Below are 20,167 nucleotides of genomic sequence, written 5' to 3'. Positions count from 1 at the left end.
CATGCACTGAGAGGCTTGCTCCCTGAACGTACTAGGATCGACATTGATTATATCAAACCGCTAAATCAGGTGGTTTTGGACGTACAAAGGGTAGATTTTTTAGGTTCACTAAGAAGCACATGAAATGATTTGCAATCCATTTCGAGGAAGAAATTGGTGTTGAAAATAGCATAGAATATGTTTGTAAAATAGAGGAAGGAGATTTAGGATCTGACTGAAAGGCGGAGATCCGGCGTAGTGGTTGAACGGAGGCTAGTTCTTTCATAAATTACTTTATCATGAGAGCCAACAAAGTGTTCTACTATAGAGTTCCTTCGCTATAGAACAGATAACGTACTTGTCACACATGAACGATGCTACAGTATCTTTGGAAAGATGCTTTACGTTCCTGAGTTCAGAGGAAGCTTTCGCAGCGTTAGCTAAATATACATGCACGTGAGTGAAATTGGAGCAATCAGAAAACGGGTTCCTTGATCCCAGCACGCGTGTTACAACTTCAACGAGCCAATCGGCACTTGGCGAGCTTGGCATCGTCCACTGTTAGTATCAAGGTGGTCAAATTAGCGTCCGCATATATCCGTAATGCCTTGCCGACGCATTTTGCGGTGTTGCGAAAATCTTCCAGGGAGAGAAGCGGTGTAAATGTCTCTTTAGCCATCGAAGAACTCATTGGCCATTTGGAGCGTGGATTCAGTAATACACAAATGCATATCTTATGTATGTCTCAGGTTACCACATATCGGATGTACATATGTTGTGGAGCCTTTCTCACTACTCATTATGAGTCATTATGAATCACTTGCATTTACCCCGCGTAAAGTGCAGCTAAGCCGACGGTTAGAGTTTAGCAGGCATTAGCTAAACAGATTATAAGTAAGCCGCTTGGTATATTCCAACTAGCCATCACGCCATTCTCTCGTTGAAGACACAATATCTATCCTATAGGAGAATAGTCTTGTTATCGGTCGTAGACTTCCATCATTCGCCATGCCGACAACGTCAACTTCATCCAGCCCAATCGTCTTCTATGACATCGCCACACGTCCCCCTGTCGAGAAAACCTGCTGCTCACCAAACCCTTGGAAAACCCGACTGGCACTCAACTTCAAGGGTCGCCCATACTTGACTTCATGGGTGGCTTTGCCCGACATTTCCAAAATCCGCAGCAGTCTCAAAGTACCACCATGTCGCAAATTTGCCGATGGCACCGACTTCTATACCTTGCCCATCATTGAGGACCCCGCCACTGATTCATTGGTCGGCGACTCCTTCGACATCGCGGCCTACCTACAGAAGACGTATCCGGATTCTGGCGCCGGGGACCTTTTCCCCCCTCAGACGCTCGACTACGAATTCAAGCACGAATGGATCCTTGTACCGCTGTCGGATTGTCGTGACAGTGAATATCCTGAATACGCCAAGTTCAATGTGAACGTTGACGCAGCCTTCACCGCACACGTGCAGCTTACGGTGCAGGGTTTCCCGTTCGATCCAGCTACTGAGGAGGCTGCCAAGGCGGAATTCATCCGTCGCGCTGGTGTTGCGCGCTGGGAGGACTTTGCCTTGGAAGGCGAGCAGCGGGAGAGGACGAAGGAGTCGTTTCGGAATATGCTGGGTGGTCTGGCTAAGCTGTTTTTGAAGGACACTAGTGGGCCATTCCTACTCGGAACGAAGGCCAGCTATGCAGACATGATCGTCGGTGCGTGGCTGCGGATGATGCACGCGACTATTCCAGAGAGTGAATGGGAGGAGGTGAGAAGTTGGCACGGGGGTCTTTTTGGGCAGTTGCATGATGCGCTGGAGGCGTATGCGGAGGTTAAATAGGGTATTGGGTCAAAATTGGTTGGATGCATGTGAAAGAAATAACTCTTCGTAAAGAGGGTTCTTGTGGTCGGAAAATTCAAAGGTTTTGACGATGATTCTGGTAGCATTTTCGGGGGTTGAAAAGGGAACTTGAACGATGGCATTAGCTCGTACAGATTTACTAGAACAGTGAGTACACTGTGACAAAACGGTTTAAGAGAATACCTACTCATGGGTAACAAAAGAGGCGCCTATTCACACGAGCGAAGTTCGGCTTACACTGTGTGTCCAGACCCGGGGGCATCCTTGCGTACTAGCGCCCGTCCTTCATTGAGGTCTGGCCATATGATTCGTTTTCACACTTACTTGTTGAGGAAGAGTAGTATTCAAGAAGGAATCGATTACAAGGGTCCACAGCGTCAAAGCCAACGATATTGAAACCCTGTTGGACGAGTGACATGTTGCCGGAAAAAAGGGGTAAATGGCTTAGAACTGACTGTACCCTTGACCTCACTCCGATATGCGGCCCTGTGACATCATCCTTGAGAGCAATTGGTATTTATTTCGCTTCATGATAGCACAAGTAGGCCTCACTGGGGTCTGTGCTTGGTCTTGGCGGGATCTCGCGTGTGTTTCGTTGACACCAGTAGTTTAAGAAGCAAGTTTGCCTGGCAAATTCCAGCGAGACGCAGCTCTTCGTGATTCTCTGGCGGCAGAGTCAAGAGAGAGTACTCTTGCACGTTTGTCTTAGTTTGTCGAGGAACCTGGTTTGCGACTGTTATCATGAGAAGAGTTTCAGTTTATTGGTCTGACCTAACTCTACAGCGATAACAAAACTTTCTTAGTTGCTGCAAACGCTTCAAACGGTGTAAGTGATCATGCTAGCTTCATGACGTATACTGCAAAAAGACAAACACCTCAGGACCATTAGAAGACTCCGCAGACTCTGTAACCAACCCCTATACCCTATGCAAGGCACCCGGGTATCACTTCTAAACCTCAAAGTTGGTGTACACTCTCGCCTCCCAGCCTCTGAGCGAAGGGGCAACTCCCTTAATCAGCTCTCCGCCATCTTGCGTGCCTACCAGTAACCTCACCTCGCCCGCCTCGCACCCAAGCAACGCCGGCACATTACTCGCCTTCTCCTCGCCTTGAGAAAAGTTCATCACAACTAGCGCTCGCCTCCTAACCCCCTCATTCCCGCTCACGGGTGCCAGGCTCTCTTTCAGGATGGTCCACGTCCGCTCATTCTCTGGGTCAATCAGCCGATGCGCGCCGTGGACAAAGACATCGCGGTATCGTTTCCTCAGTCTCAGCACCTTCTTGTAAAACTCCAGGATCGAGTACGGGTCGCCCCGTTGTTTGGCGGCGTTGATGGCCTTGTAATCATCATGCACCCGCATCCATGGCTTCGCGCCCTCTCTTGTGAACCCTGCATTCGGGCTTTCGTCCCACTGGAACGGTATCCTCGAGTGGTCCCTCGCCAGGATCCGCAACCCATGCATCGTCTTTTCAATCCGCTCTTGGTCGCCAGACTCGACGGCCTCCGAGTAAAAGTTCCCGCTCTCAATGTCCTTGTACTCCTCGATGCCCCAGCTCGCCGGCATATTCGTCATGCCAATTTCCTGCCCCTGGTACAGGAACAGCGTGCCAGACATCGTCGCCTGCCACAGCGCAATAGTTTTGGCCGACGCCCGCCACAGCTCCGGCGTGGAATCGTCCCCGAAACGCGACACGGCACGGCCGTTGTCGTGGTTCTCGCAAAAGGCTGTGGCCCACGCGTCGGTGCCCTCGATGAAGGACTGCCACGTCTCGGTGTACTTCTTCAGCGTCGACAGCGGGAAGGGCTGGTAGATGTACTTTGCGCCGAATCCGTTGCCGTTGCCGAGGCGGATGACGGAGAACTCAAACACCATGTCCAGCTCCTTGGCGGCGGCCGAGACGTAGGGTATCACCTGCGACGGGTGCGGCGTCAGGGACAGCTCGCCGACGGAGACGGCGTTGTACGGCGCCAGGGCCTTGCGGTTCATTTCGCGGATGAAGTCGTGGATGCGCGGGCCGTTGCACCACATCTCGGGCGCGGGCTGGTGCGGGGACGTGGGGTCGGTGATGGGTGCGTCGACGTAGTCGGTTCGCTTGGAGTATTTGTTGACGGTGTCGATACGGAAGCCGTCAACGCCACGCTCCAGCCAGAAACGCATCGTGTCCTCGTAAATAGCCTCACGGCAAGCATCGTTTTCCCAATTCAGATCAGGCTGGTCGGGGGCGTAGAGGTGCAGGTAGTATTCTTGCGAGCGCTCGTCCCACGTCCACGTCGGGCCCGCGAAGTATCCGCGCCAGTTTGTCGGCGGGTGGCGTGTGCCGTTCTCGTCGTAGCGCGCGGGCTTCCAGATGTACCAGTCGCGTTTGGGATTGTCCTTGGACGAGCGGGACTGCTTGAACCAGTCGTGTTCAACAGAGGTGTGGTTGACGACGAGGTCGAGGATGACTTTCATGCCGCGGCGGTGGCACTCGTCGAGTAGGGTGTCGACGTCCTCGACCGTGCCGTACGGGGCGTAGATCTTCTGGTAGTCGGAGACGTCGTAGCCCATGTCGGCCTGGGGGCTGTCGAAGATGGGGGAGACCCAGACGACGTCGACGCCGAGTTCATGGAGGTAGTCGACCTCGGCGATGAGCCCGGGCAGATCGCCCCAGCCGTCGCCGTCCGAGTCCTTGAAGCTGGCGGGGTAGACTTGGTAAAAGGTTGCGTCCTTCCACCAGGGCTGCTTGCCCACCCAGCGGTTCTCGTCGTCCCAGACCAGAGATCCCATGGTGACGGAGGTGCGTTGCCGAGATATCTTGAGTCACGTCGTAGTAGCGGCCGGCCAAAAGGGGTGGGAAGAGGAGAGCCACAAACGCAGACGAGGGAAGATGCGACGGAGAAAGCTGAGGAACAAAAAGTCAGGTGTGGGAGAGATCCGGAGTCAATGGGTAGAGGCCAGACGCGCCGGGAACGATCCGCATTTTGACCACGCGCCGGACGGGCTGCACCGTAACCTGGAAACGACCGCGATCAGCGGCAGTGGCAGAAATTGGCGTGGCAACATGACTTGCAGCCGGAGGGATGGGCGTCGCTGCGTGGGGTGACAGGACCGGATGGAACTCTGTATGGAGGTGGGTGGTGGAGGAAAGATTTCGGCCGAGCATAAACGCTGATGCCATGGAACGGCATTGCATTTCTGTAGAATCACTCCGCAAAAGGGCCGGGAGAGGGAGATGAATGGAGGATCAAGTCGTCGAACCGGGGAAAAGTCCGGCGGAGGATGGGATTCCCCGCCTATTTCTCTCCAATTGCTGGGTACCTAGTTTGTTGGTTGTGTGGTTTTCCCCTCACTCACACCTCGGACTCTCCACGCTACGTTCCCCTCATGCGGGAGAAGCTGTGGGTTTCGCGGTTGAAGACGCGGAGATGTGCGGTGTTGTCTTGTCGGGGCACGCACATGTCTTGTTTTCCTTCCTCGCTCCTTTTTCTCTTTCTTTCTGCAGCGCACCGACGATCTGGAAATCAGACTGCAGTAGACTCCGCAAGCGCCGTCCATGGCGGATATCAGATGAGCAAACGAGCAGTTGAGAAGGAGGCGTCGAACATGTCGAAGAGAAAGGAATCAAAGGCGGAGACTCCGCCTCCCCTGTTGGGACGGGAAAAAAGGGTCGACTCGGCATCCGGAGCTGCTCCGCTAGACTCCGCACCTCCCTCCGACCCCCCTACCCACCGGGGTAGCCACTCACGTCACTGCGGCCGACCAATCAGCCCCGACTTACATCGAAGACTGAGCAAAAAAGAGTGGTGACGGGGTTCGGGGCCGCGAGTCTAGAGAGCCGGTGGAGGACTGGTGGTGGTCTGAATCCGGGGAAAGCTGCACAAACACCAACACTAGCACCCGCATGGAGCTCAGCTTGGGGATCCAAACCTCGGAGCAATCTAGTTTCGACCCTCGCAAAATACGAATAGCGTCATGTCACCACTGACCGAGCCACCCCCAGAAACATGTCACCGGCGGAGTCTCCTGTTGGCGCCTCGTGAGACCTTCTCCAGACCGGGTTCCAGCTGCACTCTTGGCACGAACCGTGGACATGATCACCGGGTGTAAGCTGGGGTAGTGAAGTCTCTTCTCGCACAGATCGAGACCATCTACAGCCGTTGAGGCAGTTTGGGGAAACCAATACTTTCTCTTGTCAACGACCCAATCTCACGGGCTCCCCAGCCACCCCCACACTGCCCTTCCACCATTGTTCTCGCCCTCCGCTTCTCCACAAAAGTTTTCCCATGGAGTTGGGAAAACCACTTGATTCGACAATCGGGCCTCGTCTTGGCCCCTCCCTGCTTGCCCGTCTTGGGGGAAGCTTCGGCTTTTGCTTCGTCAGGCGAGTGAAGTGCGTAGGGATAGATGCTTGGCCTCAAAGCACACCCGTGCCTCTCGGTGCTGACATACTTTGTCCATGCTGGAAAGTCAACACGACGCAGCCGTTGCATCTCACGCATCCTTCTATACGCATCCGCACGCCTATCCTGTCCCGTCCCAGGCCTGATCTGTTCCCATTGGAGAACTTGGGAAAAAACCACGCACGGTTCAAGGCTCGGCGTTTTCTCTGTTCTTACGGCCCTCGAACTAGATTTTTTTTTTCCTCACCTTCGCGCAATGTTACCTTGACTACGACCCGTTTCCCCTAGGACTGTCAAACAGCACTCCTCACCCGGGGCAAACCATCGACGAGGGTATATAACGACGCGAATGCCCTCCTCATCCGGCTGACTTTTTGCTCCCTGAGGCGACTGACTCTCCCGCGCATCCCCGGGCCAGCTCCTCCTTGTCTCCTTGGTCGTCCCACGTCTCACAAGGACACAACGCCATAGTCTCAGTTCATCTGACTCCATAGTCGAGATATCTTGGACAAACCAGCGCTATAAAATGTCCGACCCAAAGCCCCCGCCCCCGTCCACGAGGACAAGGAAACAGGCATCCACCAACACGCAGACGACATCACCACCAAGGATGCAACCCCTGACCAACACCCCGAGGACTTCGCCGCCGAAGCCGCGCAGGCCGCGCGGGCAGAGCACCAGATGACGCTCCTCGAGGCCGTCAGGACCTACCCGAAGGCCATCGGCTGGTCCGTCCTGCTCTCTTCGACGCTCATCATGGAGGGGTACGACCTCGCCCTCCTGGGGAACCTGTACTCGTCGCCGGTTTTCAACGAAAAGTACGGCGTCTGGAGCGAGGCGCAGGGCAAGCACGTCGTCTCGGCGGCGTGGCAGTCCGGGCTGTCCAATGGCGCGCGCGCGGGCGAGGTGTTTGGGCTGATCATCGCCGGTTGGGCGGCGGATCGGTATGGGTACCGGGTCACGACCATGGGCTTCCTGGTGTTGATGATTGCCTTTGTGTTTGTGCTGTTCTTCGCACCCAACGTGCAGATCCTGGTGCTCGGGGAGGTCCTCTGCGGTGAGTCATGGCTTCAAACTCATCTCATGTTTGAATTTTGTGTTCTAACGGTGAGATAGGAATTCCATGGGGTGCTTTCCAGAGCATCACGCCCGCCTACGCCTCCGAGGTCGCTCCGGTCGTCCTCAGACCGTACCTCACCACCTTCATCAACATGTGCTGGGTAAGTCACCATCTTGGAATGAGCATCGAAAATTGTCGGACCTGACAGATTTCAGGTCATTGGTCAATTCTTCTCCGCCGCCGTCAACAAAGGCTCGTTCCACCACAAGGACGAATGGGCCTACAGAATCCCCTTTGGAGTGCAATGGGTGTGGCCCGTCCCCATCCTCATTGGCCTTTTCTTTGCCCCTGAGTAAGACTCCCCGTGCCGCAAACCTATACTACAAACACAGACCCGATGTACTAATTACAACAGGTCTCCCTGGTGGTACGTCCGGCACAACGACAGGGCGGCGGCCAAGCGCGCCCTCCTCCGCCTGACGTCGCGAAACCAGCCCAACTTCAACCCGGACGAGACCATCGCCATGATCGAGCACACCAACGAGATGGAGAAGCGCGTCAAGGAGGGCGTCACCTACCGCGACTGCTTCCGCGGCGTCGACCTGCGCCGCACCGAAATCGTCATCGGCATCTGGCTCGTCCAGACCCTCGGCGGCCAGAACCTCATGGGCTACTTCTCCTACTTCCTCACGCAGGCCGGCATGGACCCCGGGAACTCCTTCAGCCTGTCCATGGGCCAGTACGCCCTCGGCATGGTCGGCACCGCGGGCTCTTGGTTCCTCATGCACCGCATCGGCCGTCGCACGATCCACTTCTCCGGGCTGTGCGCGCAGTTCGCCCTGCTGCTCATCGTCGGCTGCCTCTCCTTCTCCCGCGCCAACGCCTCCGTCTGGGCCATCGGCGCCATGCTCATTGTCTTCACCTTTGTCTACGACTTCACCGTCGGGCCCGTGACCTACTCCCTCGTCTCGGAGCTGTCGTCCACCCGCCTCAAGAACAAGACCATTGTCATGGCGCGCGCCGGCTACAACGCCAGCAACATCTTTGTCAACGTCATGACAAACTACCAGCTCTCCTCGACCGCGTGGAACTGGGGCGCCCGCACGGCCCTGTTCTGGGCCGGTACCTGTCTGCTGTCGTCCGTCTGGGTCTACTTCCGCGTGCCGGAGCCCAAGGGCCGGACGTACGCCGAGCTGGACCTGCTCTTCGAGCACAAGGTCCCCGCTAGAAAATTCGCCGGCACCAAGATCGACCCCTACTCACACGAGCTCGGCGGCGAGAAGAAGCTGACCGAGGAGCATTGAAGTGTGCCGGGTTCCGCCGACGCACGATGCGCCCGCGATGAATGCGTCTTTGAAAACCTGTTAAAGATACCCCTTTAAATCAACTGGAGCTGTCGCGCCACTAGATATTGTAGTACCAGCGTAATCTCATGCATATTGAACAACCCCGAGCTCAGTTTGAAGAGTTTGATTTTGCTGTTTTGAGTTTTCTGCCTTGTGTGTTTGCGATTGTGTGTGTGGTTATTAATCTTCAGGTTGGATGACGTGACGCCACGTAGGTGACGGCCATGCTCGGGACGGCTTGCTGTATGTGCTTGTCCAACAGGTCGTCGTAGATGGAGTTCCCGCCCGGCAGCCGCGTGATGAGGCGCCGCATGTAGTTCAAGTCCTCCTCCGGCCCGGAGCCCACGCTGTGCGGGCTCGACGGCGTGATGGGCACGCGCGCGAGGACGTCCACGGCGGCCGACGCAATGTCAAAGAGCTTCTCCGTGAGCCCGACGCCGTGCACCTTGATGCTGTCGACGGGCAGGTCCCGCGTCGACAGCACGAGGTCCTTGGCGACCTCGAGCGGGTAGTGGTATGTCATGCTCGCGTGGACGGATTCCTCCGCCAGGTACCCGAATCGCAGCCGGAGCTGCCACAGGATGATGCGCAGCCACAGCTGCGTCACGCGCAGGTTCGCCTTTTGCGTGTCCTTGAGGTCCGAGGTCGACCGCAGCGCCGAGTTGACCGCCGTCTCAATGTACGTCAGCGCCGCGTTCGACGGCGGCGTCGCCACCTTTTCCTGGTTCAGCAGCGCGATGAAGGACGTGTCCAGCGGGCTGAAGAGCGCCGCCAGGCTCCAGAACCCTGACAGCGTCGGGTCGTTGTCCATGACCGGCGACTCCGCCGTGATCTGCAGCGTCACGGGCCGCCGGTACCGGATCCCGTGCGACCGCTCCGACACGAGGAGCACCCAGAACAGCCGGTCCGCCAGCCCCTCGGCGAAGCCTCGGTATTGAGCCGCAGCAGCAGGAACAGCGTCGTCGCCTCCCGCAGGAACAGGAAGGCCTGGCTGTGGTGGAACAGCGCCGAGTGACACGCGTACAGGAAGAAGGTGAGTAGGCACTGCTCGAAACTCGGGTTCGACCGCCGCGCAAAGTTGCGATGCGCCGCGAGCGCCTCCTCGAACAGCATCCGCCCGTGGAGCGCGTTCTTCTCCGGGATCAGCCCTTGCAGCCACAGGCTCTCTGGCTCCTCCACCTGGAGCAACACCAGCGCGCAGACGGCCGTCAAGAGGCAATGTGCCTCCATGCCGAGCTCGGAGGGCCCGGCGATGACTTTCAGGTGAACGACGTACTCGGGCGTCAGGATCGGGATGGTGGGGTTCAGGCGCGCAAAGAAGCGGTCGACGCAATAGTCCATGACGCGCGCCGGGAGGAGGTCGGCGATGCGCTGGACGGCCTCGTGGGGCACGTGGCCAAAGGCCTGGGAGCCGTCCGAGACCCAGGCGACCGAGACGGGACCCGGCAGGCCGAGACACTGGTCGCCGAGACCGGCGTCGACGCACCGCCTGCACGGGCGGTACTCGTTGCACGCGCGGCGTAGGTTCTTGCACCGGGCGCAGGCCCGCGAGACCTGCGCCCTCTTGGGGCGCGAACCGGACGACGACGACGACTGCTTGCCATTGCGGCCGTACCCGCCGCCGCCGCCGCTGCCGGAGTCTTGCGCGTCCTCGCTGAGTTCGTGGCGCTTGCCGAGGTGGGAGCTACTGGCCGGGGATGTTGAGGAGGGACTAGCTGCTGGGGGAGACACCATCGTCTTTTGCATTCCGAAGCCTCATGGTTCCAATCGTGGGTACCAAGGAAAGTTGAGATGAGGCGCGAATGCTTTGACTTTTTTTTTGGGTGAAATTCTGGGTCGTTGAATGAGATTGATTGGAGTGAACCCCAAACCCATACCCGCTTCCCCCCAGGAAAAGACGGGAGGACATCGGCCGCTCAATGAATTAACCCACCGCGCCAAGGAGCGGTTCTTCAGTGAGTCACGTGTTACCCCGCTCACCCCGTTCTGGGGAAGATAACGTAGAGTGAGTTTGTCATTGGCACGCCGCATGATTTTGCCGCGCGAGAGGGGATCCGCGGATCAACTAGGCAATAGAACCATGCAGGAGGCACCGGCGAGGGAGACGAACCGAGACGTCCATTCCATGGCAGCGTCCTGAAGAAAGAAAGAAGAAAAAAAAGAAGGAAGGGGGACTAGGCCGCTGGTTTGAGCGGCCGTCGATCTGTTGTTTGTTTGTTCGTAAAAAAAAAAGTCTAAGGGGTTTTCCCAACGCCGTCGCTATGCACCCCGGATTCCTTGACCCCCACCTAAAAACTCACTTTTGACGAATGTTTTTGGGCTTGCGCTTCTTGAACACCACAGCTGGCGCCGCCGCCTCCGTGGGACCTGCCGCCGCTGCGTCCTCCTCCTTCTTGACGACGTCATCGTCCAATGCTGGCACATCGAGGCCTTTGCCAGCATCATCGTCCGTAGGCTCCCTCTTGATCGCCGGTGCATCTGACTTGGCTTCCGGCGCAACACCGTGCGCGCCCTCCTCCTGCTTGACCTCGCCCTCCGCGGAGCTCTCTTCCGTCTTGACGTCCGTCTCAGCAGGCTCCTCCTTCTTCACAGGCCGCAGGAGCGTGTTGCTGCTGAGCAGCGCGTCAAGGTCCTTGTCGTCCTCCGGCATCGTCCTTGTGCTGCCCCATTTCTTCGGCCTCTTGAACAGGCCCCGGACGGCTTCCTCCTCTTCCCTCTCCTCCTCCGTCTGCTCGCGCTTCCTGATACCCATCGCCTTGGCCTCGACCGGCTTCTCCGCCTGCGCGTTCTCGTCAATGACCTTTGTCGCAGTCACTGTCCACTCGCCCGCCATCGCCATGTCGCCCCTGAACTCCGTCGGGATCGACACGCCCATCTCGGCAAGCTGCTCCATCTGCTGTTTCCGCTGCGCCTCGGTCGATGTCGACGGCGCGCTCGACCCGGGCTTCTGGTACGACGGCGCCGAGAAGGATGATGCCGAGGACCCGGGGCGATGCCTTTCAGGCGTTCGACCTCGCGCTTCGCGCGCTCCTTCTCGCGTTCCTCCTGCTCATGGCCGCGGTGCAGGTCGCGCAAGAACCGCTTGAGGGCGCCCTGATGCTTTCCGGTCGCCTCGTGGTTCTGGCGCTCGAGCTTCGTGTCGCGCACGAAGATGCTGCAGTGCTTGCACCAGTACTTTGGCGTCGATTTCCAGTACTCGGACATTTTGATGCGTATTGGAGGGACGGAGGGCGGGCGGGTTGGTTGTGTGTCGGTTCGTAAGTAGTCGAAAGTAACAGAGACGGTTTGCAGGCGAGACGTCACCGCCTGCAGGCTCGCGCGCGTGCTAGAATTTCGAGGTTCGGCGCAAACGCGTAAATTGGCCCGTGCACGGCGGATCTCCGGTTAAATCCCCGCAGTCGTCTGTTACCCAAGTTGCCAAGGTACTGTCGCATGCCGGCCACGGCATGCGATTTTGGCACTCTCATCGCGACCTGGGACGCACGCTGTCTCATCACGATGACATGTGCACCACCTCTCACGACCCAACTGACTCAATCGGGTATCACGTTGGGGCCACATTGGATGATGTTGCATGTACTTTTCTGCTGGTATTGTTCTAGTGGTACTAATTACCGGGAATCTGTTTTGTGTTCCGAACCCGTCTGCAAGCCTGCAGACCCTCTCCTGTCTCCGCGCCAAAGAGTCCATTTTACGTCATCATCCATTAAATATTGCCGATTGCAAGGCAAAGGCGCTGTGAGAAGTCGTGAAAGTTGTGTATTAAACCTCCTCTCCTAGACCAATTAAGTCCTTTCCAAAGCTGGTGGCAATGTCGTTAGACTATGTACAGAGCCGCAAAGATCGTGATAACGAGAGCCAATAATGAGGCCGGAGCGAGGTTCTGGCCTGCCGCGACGGGAGGGGCCACCGGGTTGGCCGATCCACCCGGCTTTGTCGCCGCGGGCCTTCCCGGCGCAGTGCCCGGCGGTTTGATGGGCGCTGTGGAGTTGGGAGGAGTCGCATACCGAGGAGTTGTCTGGGCAGGCGGAGCGACGGGAGGCGTCATTGCAGGCTGCGTGGCGTTTGGCCGGGAGGCGGACTGGGTGGCAGGCGGGGGTTTACCGCAGAGAGTGGTGTGGGCCTGAATCTGGCCGTCGCCGATCTGGCAGACTGGAAGGGGAACCTTGGTGGCAACGACTTGCGGCTTGCCATCTGTCATGACGGTGACGAAGGCTGTTGCGACCGTGACGCTGCCCACGACCTGGCCATCAGCAGGCGCTGGAGCCGGAGCCTTCTGGCCGCATGGAAGGATGGCGAGGTGGATGGGCGAGCACTGCTCGGCCACGTTGCGGTCGTACAGGTTCCAGAAGTTACCGGAGAGGCAGCGGTAAAAGGTGGTGGATCCGCCGAGAGCGAGAGAGCCGTTGGTGCAGACAGAGAAGCCAGAAGTGTAGATCACACCGGCCTGGGGGGACCATCGAATTGGAATTGGAAGTTCGAAACAATCGAACCAATGCGACCCTTCGAATCGGTCAAGACACCGTCCTTGAGGGTCATGTCAAGCGAGCCGTCGCCATTGCACGAGGTTCTCTTCTGTTGAATTGGTTAGTGGCGCACTTCTGCATGTGGTGGCGACGCAGCTTACATGGAGGCTTTGAGTGCCGAGCGCGACGACGGTAATACCGAAGTTACCATCAAAGTTGGTCTGGCAAGAGGGAGGAGGGCCGTCCTTGGGTGCCAAATTGGCAGTGGAGGAGGGCTTGGACGTGGCGAAGACCATACCAACCAGAGCGACGGTAGCAAGCGCGGAGAGACGCATTTTGGGTATCTGCTTATATACGAGTTAGCAAAATAATCCTCAATTGAGGATGATGAGTGCCCATATAGGTCGGTCGCAACGTGGCTGATGAGGTACACGTAAGATCGTGATGCCAAACGGCAATAGACGTGTGAAGGGGGGGACTTCAAGGCTTCGCCAAGGATCGGAGGCCGAGGGCTGAAGCTTGACGCAAGGACAAGGGAAGGGTTGCTGCCCAGCTCGTTCCAACTAGAGATGAGGCAGAAGGGTTTAACACGTACCTGAAGTCTGTTTTGTAATCTGATGATTGGCTGCGAGGTTTTTTGTGGAAGGTTTGGTGATGATCTGGCGGTTGCTCAAGGTGGTAGTCCTGGATGCCAAGGAGGAAGTGGTGATGTGGTCGAGAGAAAGCTTCTTTGTTTTCGCCCACTGCCCAAATCTTTTTTTCCCACGCCAAAAGAGAGTGAATGGTGTGCCTCCGAGGATATAGCTGACCCCCTTTGTGAAGTTATGACCTCGTTCAAGAGTCACACAAATAAGGCGGGTGCTGCTTGACGAGGGGTTTCCTCTTGTGCCGCTGCCACGTGGGATCACGGAGGCTATGAGAATGAGGATGTCCAAGGGCGGAAGAAAGCTTTGTTATCCCCGTCGATAGTTCTCGCCCGGTTCGTGTGAGTCGTGAGGTGATCGTTACCCCTTGGCTCTTTCCAGCTATTGCGACATGGGAATAGTATCGAGACACAAAGAGGTTAGATGGCAAATATGTTCGGTGACGGAATTGCAACAGGCTTCTTGATGGATGGCCAGCCCTATGAGTTAGATTATGGGCAGGGGTGGAATGAGAGTGAGTCCTGGGAGCTGAAGAGAGTGAGGGTGAAAAGGAGTGAGAGATGGGGTCTGGTGGTTCATATACGCAAAGAGGGTTGTGTAGTGAGCAAACCCGGCAGTGGGAAGGGTAGAAGACAAACTTCAGCAGAGGGTGTTGGGCGTCTTTGAGGTCCAGAGTGTGGATTTGATGGAGCAAATAAGCCAAGGACCTTGCAGTAGTGTTAATGTGGTGTAAGTACTGTAGCCGTCTGTTTGCGAAGCGGACACTTGTACCTGTTCGTCGGCACCTTTATGCAAAAGGCATGCGGGCTACTTGCAAACAAGACCTTGAACAAAGCAAATCTGCAAGTACCTTTTCGCCTGGTTTATTAGAGCAGAAGCAATACCACAGCCAAGCTGGCCCCTCACTACATCTTCAGCCAATCCATTGATGAGTGCAATTATGGGATGCGTAGGTGCATGGGTAGATGACTGACTGTTGCTGGTGTGGGCAAAGCCCAGGGGTGATCGGGGGTCACCTTCAACAGCAGGGCTAGGCTGGAGACAAGCCTCAGCCGGGACCAGGGTGAGTGGCATGGGTTCAGTTGTGCACCCAGCGCTGAAGCCCAAACGTAAACGTAAAATCCATGGACTCAGTATTTCGCCGGCCCTCGTGATGTCAGAAGTACAGGTAGACCATACGCAGTGGGCTTCCCATCGAGTCATGACGAAGTGTGGAATTGCATACCCGAGGCGGTTGGACAAACAGGAAACTCGCTTCGAAGGCGGCTTCGTGCCTCTGCTATTTTAGCAGTCACTCTACCCTGTCGCAGCAGTCAAGTGCGTGGTTCTGCGAAACGACGACAAGGGCTCTTCCCCCTTCCCCCCCCCCCCGGGCCTGTAAGCTGTCGCAACAAGCAGGACGCTTGATGGTTGAAAGCCTGAGGATATACAACCAGCCTGTCTTGTGCTGAGACAGGAGGCTTGCACGACCAACCGCTAGGGAAGGTTCCTTGAAGCTGGAGAATCTGTCTCGATTTGCGTGTGGCTGCTGCTGATCAGGTACCACAGCCGACGCGGCCAATGACCGCTTGGGGAGACCAAACATTGTAGACTGCCGGACTCATCGGGCTTGTTTGGTGAGATGCTGAGCTTCCAAGAAGCAGGCAGGCCGCATATCTGGGTGAACGCGCATCTGAAAACAAGCATCGGTCGATTTTCAGTTGCATGCTGGGCATGCGGCGGCGGCGGGGGTGAAGAGTGCTCCCAGGGGGAACCAGGTCCTGCAGGAGGCCGGCACTGGAAAGGGGTCCTGGGCTTGGCCCGTCTTTAGGCTGTGTGGCTGTCTTGGCTTGCCGTATCATGGTGCTAGATGTGGACCTGGAACTGCGGTGAGGGGTTGTGTGAGGAGGGGGGCGAGCCGGGATGTGCACAGATCGGTTTCCGAAGGGGGTTGCAGTGGTGGAGGCCATGCCCACGCAAAACGGGTACTGGTGGAATACATGGTTGTATGGTGCAGCATCAACCATCCAGTGAGGCCTCGAGACATGGCGGTTTCTCCCCGTCCGTTAAGGTTGGAGAATTAAGCTCGATTGGAACGTTCCGAGGAGGGGAGGGAATGTGTCCCTGGCGCGGAAAAAGCAAAAGGGGCTAGTGGTTTTGGGAAGCAGATTGGTTTAGACAACTCTCGACAGACCGAGACTGTCTTGATCCCTTGCTTTGGAGTCGTCGCTGTTGTTTGGTTGCTAGCTCTGGGGTGGCTTAGAACGTGTCACCGGAGTTTTTCTTCGTTCCTGTTTTGCAATCGTCTGGCGCAGAACATGAAAGAAAGCTAATGGTTCCGCCAACAAGAAACCATCTTCCAGGATGTCCGTTGTCGAGGCAAACATTAAGTGCTGCCAGCCTAGCCTGTCATACCTAGAAGATGGCGCATCTCGAGTTTGGTACCTTGAACGGATAAAGGCCGAGTCGTCGGCTTCCAGGTCGAAAATGACACACGTTGTCTCTGGTCCATACCAGCCACGGGCGGTACGGCTTCGATCTAGATACTTTCAGCCCAAAGGGCGTGCAACCTCGTCTGAAAACCGTCCTTGGCGGCATCATTGAGCCAAAAACTTGGAAACAGGATTGGTGCGCTCGAATCTGGGGAATTGAGTGTCATTTGGTCGGCTGATGTTGATGCGTTTCAGCCAACCCAGCTTTCATGATATCATCGTATGAACATCGGCGAATATCCCCATCTGCTGAGACCTGCTGACATCCTATCACCACTTCGTCACTGGATCCGAAAAGAGGGTGGATTGGATGTTCGTGAGTCGGCTCGAAGGGGAGGGGATTGAGATTTCGGCGGTTGCTGTCGCTGCTAGTCACCATCCTCCATCTTCCAAGCTGCTCGATATTTGCTGGTTGTAGAAATCCGGCTGAAAAAGGAAGTCCTTGAGCATCCACCTTTTCCCCTTTGGCGTCCTCAGGCCCACAGCATCCGCAGCCTAGCGCCACTTCACAGGGGAACGCGGGCCTGTCGCGGCTCGGCGCCCTGCGTTAGCACCGCCCGCTAGTGTAAGAGCCTGCGTCGATCCGCCCACGCCGAAGACTAACGCTTGCTGACTGGCCTGCGGCTCTCTTCCAAGCCCGCGGATACTAGAAGACACGGTAGTGGTGGGGAGGGGAGGGGAGGGGAGGAGATGTCTTGAAGACGGCGGGTGTTGTTTTGTTCGCTCCGGCAAGCTCGCATGTCAGTAACATCCCTCCTGCGCCTCCCTCCAATGGTGCCATCAAACCGTCTTGGAACCGGACCGTAATGACAGTGTCCAGCGCTACGGATACTTGTCTAGCATCTTCTCTACCAGCTTGCTATCGAGGCCTACGATTGTGGCGACGCGGGGCGGCGGGAGCTGCCAGAAAGAGTCAAGCCCGTCCAGGTCCAGTCCGTGGGTTGAGCATGCAGGGGACAAGGGGAACGCTTGCGAAGCTCCTCGGTGCGATCGTCCGTTGCGCAGAATGGTTGTTTTCCTTGCTTGTAGGTGCCAGACACGGAGATGGTCCTATATAGACTGATCAGTAAGGGAGAGCGACGATCCTGCCAGTGAAGATTGGACGGTACAATTGCGATGTACAAAATATATGCCACTGCTCGATCACGGTGATCCAAATTAATGTGCTGTGCGGGAGAGTGTTGGATGCGCATGCTGGCACCCGCATCGCCATCTGATTTCATCCGGTCATATCTCAAACCGGTCGAGGCTGCACTCGTCGCAGGCTGCTGATAGCACCAAATCGCGGCTTGCCTCCCCTGGCTGCGTTGTGTATCGTGGGAGCAGCACGTAGTCTGTAGCTTGTATCAGGACATGACGGCATCACTTGAGGCCCAAGTGCCGGGGGCCACGATGGTATGCCAGTCGACGTACAACGTCCGCATTGTTTCTGCTTGCTGCTCGATAACCGACTTTGCTACGAACGCTGATGTTGGAGCCCGGTGTATACTTTTGAGTTTTCTTGCTCTGTCAGGAGGCCTCTGGCTCAGCGTATTGACGGAGACCAGTGGAAGCCGCAAGCCGACTCTGATCATTCATGACGAGGTTATTGCTGGGCTGCCTCCGTCTCATTGCATGGGGACCCAGCGTTGTGGTAGTGGTGACCGATGTTTCGCTGCGCCGATAAACATTGGATCATTGGAGGAAACCAGATTGTCTGCATGAGGGAGCGAATCGGGATGGCGGTGCATGTAACGCGGCTGGAGTTGACTTTTGTGCGCATAGACCAATCGCCCGCAATCAGAGGCAGAGAGGGAGAAAGAGGGAAGGAGCACCTTAAGCTCGCGCTCTCAACCACACCTAGTAAACCTAGGTAGGTAGTGCCGAGGCGATGAAGCGGAGGCCCCACAGCGGCATCTACCTAGGTACCTACCTAAGGTACCTTAGATCAACTGGCGGCCTTGGCCCACCATGTGCGGCTGCCTTGGCGTGGCATCTCCAACCTCATTTCAACGGCGTCGAGTGATGTGTTGTTCATCCGCCACACCATAGGTGAAGCTTGAACGTGCTCCAAGCGAAACTGTTCTGGTCTGTGCATTGCGATACCGATTGATCGTCACCTGATGGGTATTGCTGTATTGACTCGTGATTGTAATACCTTGAGCATCCCCTGGGATTCAGGACTTCAGTAGGGTGGAAGGATGCAGTTGATTGAATGCAACTGAGCCCTGCCTAATGTTGATGGACTTTTCTGAAATGGCGTACATTCACAACGAATCGGACGTCGAGGGGCGTTGAAGAGATGTGAGTAGCGATATCATCTATGCTTAAATAAGTTCGGAATCCACTGTGAAAACCACGCTAATTACCACCCAGTGCCGCGCTGAAATGGGCGAGAAGCGGCATCCCTCATGGTGTGAAGCCAGAAGTTACCAAGGTACGCTTTGAATAACTAACTGTATTTTTCCACTCCCCAGCACCCTTCTCCGTGTTTCACTTGGGAGTGAGCCGAAAAGGCGGCAATGGGATGGTGCGAAATGCCTCGATACGTAGAGACGATCTGCTGTGAGGCGACCGGAAACAAGGAAAGGCGGAGTTTTGCTGGTCATAAATATTGATCATAGTGTCCTTCTCTGTTATCTGCTGTTTTCCTTCTCGGATATTTGCTTTGGCGCTCTTTCAGCCTACAGGCGACAAAAGGCACCATCTCATAGCGACTTCCATATCGTCCAACCCCCCCACCCCCCCATTTTCTTCTAAAGATGTATAACTTCGTGCAAATGAAGAGCCCAAAGATGGTTTCACCAGTGGAAGACATGGCATGTGACCTCGAAGCAGATGCGGTTCTCTATCGACCCTTTAGTCGCATCTTCTACGACGATTCTATCCCAGCGGAGCGGCGGACAATTGGACGGACGACAGTGTATCTCTTGAAGCCTTTGTCGCGTATTCTACCACGACTTTCGCTGCTGATGATGGACGAGTAGCTTCTTGTTGGATGTAGGTGTTTTGCGGATAAGACTTTGACTTCTTACAATGCTTCCTTTTCTTTTCCCCCACGTCCCAGAAGAAGCCAATTCACTCTTTTCTCCAACTTTGTCCTACAAGGCTCTCCGAGCCCTTCTGGCATACCGACACAAACGACCTGGCGCAATAATGGGCAGAGCAGGTTCGAGAACAGAAGTAGGCATCTCGAAGAAGGTACTCCTTCAAAAGGGATTCACTCTCACTTTCCGGCCCTACGATCCCCAATAGCCAGCAGACCACTCCTCGCATCTTGGGAGCAATCTTCAGCACCTGAGGCTTCAGGCAACTCTGAAATCTTGGCTTCCGAGGGGCACTCGCTGTTGGTTCTGTGTCTAAATGCTCCACAGCCACTCTGGGCTCTACGCCGTTCTTCGCGGTCATGCGGCTTCCTCAGCACCATTGCGGCTGATTGATACGCCGAGGATAAATACACCGGCGGCCTTATCGGATTCTATGAGGCGACTTGTATCAATACCCCTCGCCTATACCAAGGAACCTTCCTATCACACAGAGACATCCATACCACCGCCGCAGATGCCTGGGTCCAGGTGGAGGACCATTCCGCTAGCCTTCCTGATCTCCAAACCCTCTCTCACACGGCCAGCACCAACGACTTGTTGGCTTCTGGCTCCTGGCTGCAGAGTACCGGCACTGGTGCGTCTTCGCCCTAGCTGTCTCTTGACTTTGCTCAAGACATCGCCGTCTTCATGCTAGGAATCACCAGATGTCCGACAGTCTCCCAGATATTCCCGGCAAGCATACTCTTCCGAGTTCATCCGCTGCTACTCCTACCCCCCGGCACTAATGAACAACCCGCCGAACAGCGTCTAGAAGCTGGACTCCAGCCACTTTCCCCGTTCTAAAAAGGCCGGCCGGCGAGTCTCGCCTTTGTCTCGTCGTCGAACACTTAGCAAAAACCGCCAAGGACTTTTCAGTCTAGCAGTCTCT

The 20,167-nt window shown here is 56.2% G+C and overlaps 7 protein-coding genes across 7 annotated transcripts; 2 read left to right on the top strand and 5 right to left on the bottom strand.

Moving 5' to 3' along the window:
- Positions 1-987: 987 nt before the first annotated feature.
- On the top strand, positions 988-1,824 carry ColSpa_04944 (glutathione S-transferase-like protein ustS; the record flags this gene model as incomplete). The annotated part of the gene is made up of 1 exon (XM_049271156.1): positions 988-1,824. The coding sequence occupies one exon, from the start codon at positions 988-990 to the stop codon at positions 1,822-1,824; it is 837 nt and encodes a 278-aa protein (XP_049127113.1).
- A 971-nt stretch (positions 1,825-2,795) lies between these two features.
- On the bottom strand, positions 2,796-4,613 carry ColSpa_04943 (alpha-glucosidase; the record flags this gene model as incomplete). The annotated part of the gene is made up of 1 exon (XM_049271155.1): positions 2,796-4,613. One exon carries the CDS (start codon positions 4,611-4,613, stop codon positions 2,796-2,798), a length of 1,818 nt encoding a protein of 605 aa, XP_049127112.1.
- A 2,294-nt stretch (positions 4,614-6,907) lies between these two features.
- On the top strand, positions 6,908-8,590 carry ColSpa_04942 (maltose permease MAL31; the record flags this gene model as incomplete). Its single annotated transcript, XM_049271154.1, has 4 exons — positions 6,908-7,283; positions 7,343-7,446; positions 7,502-7,638; positions 7,702-8,590. The coding sequence occupies 4 exons, from the start codon at positions 6,908-6,910 to the stop codon at positions 8,588-8,590; spliced, it is 1,506 nt and encodes a 501-aa protein (XP_049127111.1).
- A 229-nt stretch (positions 8,591-8,819) lies between these two features.
- Positions 8,820-9,443, bottom strand: ColSpa_04941 (putative sucrose utilization protein SUC1; the record flags this gene model as incomplete). Its single annotated transcript, XM_049271153.1, has 1 exon — positions 8,820-9,443. One exon carries the CDS (start codon positions 9,441-9,443, stop codon positions 8,820-8,822), a length of 624 nt encoding a protein of 207 aa, XP_049127110.1.
- A 29-nt stretch (positions 9,444-9,472) lies between these two features.
- Positions 9,473-10,366, bottom strand: ColSpa_04940 (transcription elongation factor 1; the record flags this gene model as incomplete). The annotated part of the gene is made up of 1 exon (XM_049271152.1): positions 9,473-10,366. One exon carries the CDS (start codon positions 10,364-10,366, stop codon positions 9,473-9,475), a length of 894 nt encoding a protein of 297 aa, XP_049127109.1.
- Positions 10,367-10,928: 562 nt separating this feature from the next.
- On the bottom strand, positions 10,929-11,836 carry ColSpa_04939 (uncharacterized protein; the record flags this gene model as incomplete). The annotated part of the gene is made up of 2 exons (XM_049271151.1): positions 10,929-11,579; positions 11,645-11,836. The coding sequence occupies 2 exons, from the start codon at positions 11,834-11,836 to the stop codon at positions 10,929-10,931; spliced, it is 843 nt and encodes a 280-aa protein (XP_049127108.1).
- Positions 11,837-12,449: 613 nt separating this feature from the next.
- On the bottom strand, positions 12,450-13,433 carry ColSpa_04938 (cell wall mannoprotein CIS3; the record flags this gene model as incomplete). Its single annotated transcript, XM_049271150.1, has 2 exons — positions 12,450-13,079; positions 13,260-13,433. 2 exons carry the CDS (start codon positions 13,431-13,433, stop codon positions 12,450-12,452), a joined length of 804 nt encoding a protein of 267 aa, XP_049127107.1.
- Between the last annotated feature and the right edge of the window lie 6,734 nt (positions 13,434-20,167).

The sequence above is a fragment of the Colletotrichum spaethianum genome (genome assembly GCF_022836535.1).
Source record: "Colletotrichum spaethianum MAFF 239500 DNA, contig11, whole genome shotgun sequence".
NCBI lineage: Eukaryota > Fungi > Ascomycota > Sordariomycetes > Glomerellales > Glomerellaceae > Colletotrichum > Colletotrichum spaethianum.
The sequence above is the reverse complement of the archived record's forward strand: the minus strand, read 5'-3'. Positions and strand labels throughout refer to the sequence as shown.